The sequence below is a fragment of the Pseudomyrmex gracilis genome, unplaced genomic scaffold, assembly GCF_002006095.1.
Source record: "Pseudomyrmex gracilis isolate BER0280 unplaced genomic scaffold, ASM200609v1 scaffold_1076, whole genome shotgun sequence".
NCBI lineage: Eukaryota > Metazoa > Arthropoda > Insecta > Hymenoptera > Formicidae > Pseudomyrmex > Pseudomyrmex gracilis.
In genome coordinates this window covers 1-6,511 of record NW_018021660.1, presented here as the reverse complement: position 1 = coordinate 6,511, position 6,511 = coordinate 1, and the positions used below count along the sequence as shown (strand labels likewise).

The window sequence follows — 6,511 nt, the reverse complement described above, 5'->3', positions numbered from 1 at the left end:
AATATATACTCAAAAACAAATTTTTAACTACCGTGTTATTTAAATAACGTCATTATGACGTCTTACTCACTTATTTCAACTGACGTTACTCCAAAGACCAATAGTTACATCATATATGACGTATATGTGTGACGTATATACTGACGTCGTTGTTATGACGTTCAAAATAACGTCAGATTTAGGTCATAATCACCAATTAGCGACAAAAATCACGTATATTTACGTCATTACAACGTCAGCTGGTTGCTTGGGTTTTTAAACTCATGAAACTCAAAGACTTATTAACATATGACTTATACTGACTTTTAAATGTCGTAAAACTCAAAAGAATATATAAAAATTTATAAATATATAAAAACTCTGAATGCATAGCTTTATGAATTAATTACTGTGCCTTGTCCACATTCTATTATATCTTTTCCTTTCTCTTCTCTTCGTTTTCTTTGCTTTGCGAAACGTAGCCATTCAGCTACGATGTTGTCGAATTCCGTCTCCGTCATAGGTGAATGTTGTAAAATAATTTCTTTTGGAAAAAAACATAAAATTAGTAAAATGATATATAAAACAGCAAATTTTGACTAATACATGTACAACTTACTTCGCATAATTTTAACGAAATATAAATCTGAAACTTTAAAATTATTTCGTATTCCTTTCCAGGAACACTTTAGTGCACAATCATTCGTAAATACTTTTGATAAAGTGCGATGAATAGTATCTCTTAAATTATTGCCTCCAATTTTTAGTAAAAATTCTTTCTAAAACAAAAACAAGACAATTAGAATACATTCCATTTTCTTATGATAATAATCAATTTCAATGATATGATAAAACACAGTCGGTATAGAAAAATACAAAAATCGTGAACACATAATCGATTATTAAATTGACAAATAAAGTTATGTACTTACAAATTGCATTACCGCTTCATCAGTGTTCTTTAGTAAAGACTCGAATTCTTTTATATTTTCAATAGAGCTAAGAGGTAATATTTGTGCTATAAGACTATCATCGCTGTTGTTTCTCATTGTAACGGCACTACTTTTTATTGCATCCTCGAGCCTGCTTACACGTTGCTTAATGTCTTCTAAGAATAAATTTGCTGTTGCCTGCATCCGCAGTAATTGCTTAAAATATTCTGCAATATAAGTGCCGTGATATATATAATCAAATATAATGTTAATACATATTATCAAAGTATGTATATATGTATCCTATTATTTATATTTATATAAATAATGAGATGTCATAATATGTAACATATGCAGAATAAATAATAAAAATATTGTGTATAATGCTGCTTTAATATAATAATATAAATATATATATATATATATATATATATATATGTATATAAAAATATATATGACATGTATTATTTTTTTAAATTTACTTTTTATATTAGAGTCCTCTTCTGCTTCTTCGCGTACTTTAGTAGATGGAACATAGTCTACAATATTTCCAAATATTTTTTAATTTTATATAATCAAATTATTCATATTTGAACAATATTATAATCAAATTAATATTGTACCAAACATACCTTCTATTATTATCGGCACATCTGCAATATTAAATTGCACGTTATCAGGTTTCACAGAAGAATTCTTTCTTTTTTCTGGAAACATATACACTGTTATAAAAACTATAAAGAAATTATGTTACTTCTGAAATTATGTATCATAATAATAACAATAATAATGATAAACGTGAAAAAAAGATCTCGCGATAATCAATAAATAACAAGAAATTAGGGCCAATACGAGGTAAACAGCAGGTGTATGTTGCCAATCAATTGCATTTTATTTAAAAATCAAAAATACCAAACGTTTCGACTCCAGATTGAGTCTTCGTCAGTGGTACATAGAACAAAATAAAAACAAAGCCGCGCATCAGTTGTCACACAAAACAAAGTAAAATTCTCACATGGTATTTGTCATGAAAGAAAAAACCAAGGTTTTATTCTATGTACCACTGATGAAGACTCAATCAGGAGTCGAAACATTTGGTATTTTTGATTTTTAAGTAAAATACAATTGATTGGCAACATACATCTGCTGTTTGCCTCGTATTGGCCCTAATTTCTTGTTATTTTATAATAATGATAATGATGTTAATAATACATACATACATACATATATACATACATACATACATACACACACATACACACACATACACACACATAAACATACCACTATAATGTTGCGATACGGAAGCTTCAGTAGTATCACTTCTTGCATCATTATTATTTATAATGTCTACAGATTTATTATTATTGTAAATATCGTTTAACATAAACTTGTCGGGACATGATGGTACGGTAGACAGTTTAGCGCTTGTGTTAACCACTTTTTCTATAAAATATAAAATATTAGTTTTTTAATCTTAATTTTTTTTATATTAGCTTATAGTATTTAAAGAATAAACTTTTATATTATTTTAGTCTTATCTCTATTTTACAAAAATGACTCATAAAATAATACAAGTATGTAATTATAATAAATATAATATAAACCTACTTTTACCGTTTTATTAAACTTTAACCTGAATTCGAATTCTTTTTAAAAGATTTAATTGACTTTGAAGTGAGAGATAGTCAAACATGTGCTTGTAATACATACTTTTAGCCTTGCGAGATACGCAGTTTGCATTAGTATCACTATACTCTTCGTCGCTGCTATAACGATTGTAAAATACATGTTGTCTTTTTCCACGTCCTAATCGTTCCTCATCAGTAGTTTGATAAGAGGCATCAGCTGCACTTTTTCTAGCAGATTCAAGAGAAGCTACAAGAAGTAAAAAGAATGGATATTTATTGCATACTTATTTTTGTTAATTTTTAAGGATTTTTGCATTTTCTATACAAAATATAATTATTATAATAAAAACGTATTTTTCAATTGAATTTTTATGTGTTGCACTAATAGATTATTCAAAAATAATTTTCGAGTTTTAATTGTGTTATTGTTATTTTTATACCGATGTTTTGTGAACATTTCAGTTCACTTCATCAGAGTTTCAAGAGCAACCTGATATTGAGATGCTTCTGGCCAGGTATCTCGTTAGCGCTAGATTATTAGAGATGGCTAGCCGCATCTCAAGTTGCTCTTGAAACTCTGATGAAATGAAATAAAATATTTACAAAACGTCAGTATGACAATAACAATAACACAATTAAAACTCGAAAATCAGTTTTAAATATTAATGTAACATACCGGAAAAGCATCAAATATCACAATAATAAAATATAAAGGCGAGATTTAATGCACTTACAACAGTATTTTACTATTTTAACTTCGTGTAGATTCCACGAATCATAAGTAGGACTTGTGCAGTTTGTTATTAACAATGAAGCGTTAGCTGTTCGGGGCGGCCACCAGCACAGCTCCTTATCTCCATTTATTACAAGCCACGCTGTTGGTATTTCAGAATAACTATTATCAGAGAAGAATTTTACAACGGCGTATTTTTTATTTTCTTTCAATTCGCCACAATCCATTTTTTCCATGTAAACCTTAAAACAAAAGATAGTATTTTAGTTAGTAAAGAAAAGCAAGATATTAAAGAGTAATTGTTCAAATCTTTAATGTTACCTATTAACATTAAAAAGCACAGTAGCTTTGTTTTAATTATTATTAAAAATTTGTTTTCATTATTATACAAACACTAGTTATTATAAAACTTGTATTTAATAGTTTTCTTATTGTTGTGACTTCGATTGTAATTGCAAGATATTTAATTAACTTGCACAATTAGATCACTAAAAAGATCTAAAGAAATAAAACATTAAAATATTTGACTTAAAATATTTACCTTTGAAATGTTTGTTGACTTTTTAAGTGATAATGCAGAACTTGCAAAATTTCTTTTAAATTTTTTGTTTATAAAGACGAAGAAGATAAAAATGAAGAACTATCATATTATATCTTTTTTTTAGAATAATAATATATTAAGAATAATAATACTTTTTTAAAAAGAATAATAATATACTAAGAATATTAATACTTTTTTTTAAGAATCTTTACAAATAAACTATAACAATATTTTTGAACATATATCATCTAATTATTACTATGAAGAAGCGGTATTGTTATGTAAGAATCAGCTTCATCAATACTTTTAAGTAGTAAACATTTTCTTTCTATTTGTGTTACAGGAACTGTGATTATGTCATAGGTAGTTGCCTTTGATATAATAAATATTCCTAGTCTTTCTGAAGGACATGGCATAGTAAAAAGAGATCTTGGGTTTAAGAATCGTTGCACTCGAAAATATAATACGTTTTCTTTTTCAAATACATCCAAAATAAAGATCACAGAATTATGAAGTAAAGCACATTTGTCGACATCGTTTATTGCAATTGTGAAGCTTTTATATTGAAAATATGAAATTTTTTTATTGCTTGTGTAAACAACAATTGGATATTTAACTATAGAACACTGCTTAATTGGTTGTCTTAATTCCTCAAAGATACGATTAGTCAATTCCTGCAAAGGTTTTCCAGATTGATGCAATTTTTTTTAAATTTTTTGCATATAATTTTCGTATTTGAAACAACTGAAATTATCTAAACAACCAAAAGTTTTGACATCATTTGCTAAATGCAACAAATTATGAACATTATGCGACAAGTATTTCTCACCATAAATAATCCCGTAATTTGAAACAAACCATAATAATAATGACTTTGCATAGGAATTAAATGTCATACATAATTGCGGATCAGCCAGTATTCTTATCGCAACACTAAGAGCGAGGAAATGATTATAACAAGTGGAAGATAATTTTGATTTCATTGTGATCATTCCAGTATACAATAAAAATTGTCGGAATTCTGTAGCTTTCCAATTATCTACATCATGTATACTTCGAGGTTTTCTTGCAAATTCAGATGGAATGTAATGCCTAATTGCAATCAAGTGTTGCGAAACTGAATCAATATCTTCTGTTAATAATCTAATATTTTTATTTCCCCTAAGCCACAATTGCAACAAACGTTTCATTACACCTAAGCACACAAGATGCATATAATCTAATGGTATTTGTGAAATCATTCCAATTGAAAGATTCTCTAATATAGAATTTCCTGTATGGTATTCAATTTGAATTCGATTTTTAAAAGAATCATTTGTACGTAAAATATTGTTTATTTCAGGAAAAATTACTCTATTTTGAACAAAATCGCCTTCTTGTATACATTTTGAACACGAAAAATATCCCGTATGGCCTTTTGTGTATGTAATGAATGATTTTGCTGGAGCATCACATAATATAGCGTTAATACTGACTGAATATTTATTATTACAAACAGTAATGTTATTTCTAGAGAAGAATATAAATTCATTTACAAAATTGGTTAGAAATTCATTAGCGCTATTCGGTTTACTCATACCGTGATATATTCCAATTATAAATGGTGATGTATAAACATCAATTCCTTCGATAGATGCCATTATGGGCCAGAATTGGCTACTAGAACTTTTCGCAATTGGTAAACCATCAATATTTACATTTATCTTAATTTCATTGGTTTTAATAAATTTAGAATATATTCTTATAGATCGCTCTAGACCAGACGTAAGTCCAAAATGTGCATAATGACCATCACCCATGCATTTAATTTTTGCAGATACGTTTCTTGGTGTATGAACTAAAGTTCTAACATCATTAGGTAATTCTGCATGACCATATTTTCTTAGAATTCGAAGTAACTCATTAGCACTGTTATGAGGAATATTATGTTCAATAATAAAAGTTTGTAAATCTACTCCTAAACTTTGTTCATTATTATAAGAAGATATATCTATTAATGGAGACATGTTATGCTTTGTTTCAAGAATATGCTCTTCAGTGTTTTCCAATTCATTGTTATTATATTGCAATTCTACTAATAATTCATTTTCCTTATTTATATCTGCAACTAATAAATTACTTGTACATATGCTATGACTTTTGACGGAAGTATTAGCCGTTTCTTCAATTATATTAGATGATATATTTGATATGATGGAATCAAAATATTTATTATTTTGTAATTTTTGAAGAATTTGATTTCTTCGTCTTTTTGACAAAAATTTAATATCTTTTGGCATGATGGACATACACTGCACATGAAAATAATACAAATATAAAAATAAATGTCTATAGTAACTGTCTGTAGTATCAAAGATAAAAACGTTTAAGAAATTCAGATTTNTATCATTGAGACTGCTTCCAGTTTTTTGAAATCTTATAATGTATAAAACATGAATAAAAAATGTTTAAAATTATATAAATAAATCATATTAAAAATAAATGTATGTATACTTCGAAACTTTTATAGTTTTAAAACTATTCTTAGTAGAAATAATAGACAAACAAAGCGGGATATGCAACAATAAGAAAAAACTCAAAACTTTCAAAGAAATAAAGTTCTAATCAAAATATTATCATATTAAAATAGTTATATAAAATGGTTATATAAAATGTTACATATACATATATATATATATACGTGTATATATATATA

The 6,511-nt window shown here is 26.9% G+C and overlaps 1 protein-coding gene across 1 annotated transcript; it reads right to left on the bottom strand.

Moving 5' to 3' along the window:
- Positions 1-374: 374 nt before the first annotated feature.
- Positions 375-3,840, bottom strand: LOC109861835. The gene is made up of 9 exons (XM_020441663.1): positions 3,817-3,840; positions 3,277-3,517; positions 2,625-2,789; positions 2,196-2,357; positions 1,544-1,618; positions 1,394-1,450; positions 912-1,138; positions 599-758; positions 375-523 (listed from the first exon to the last, which is right to left on the bottom strand). Exons 2-9 carry the CDS (start codon positions 3,509-3,511, stop codon positions 375-377), a joined length of 1,230 nt encoding a protein of 409 aa, XP_020297252.1. The 5' UTR covers positions 3,512-3,517; positions 3,817-3,840.
- Positions 3,841-6,511: the final 2,671 nt, after the last annotated feature.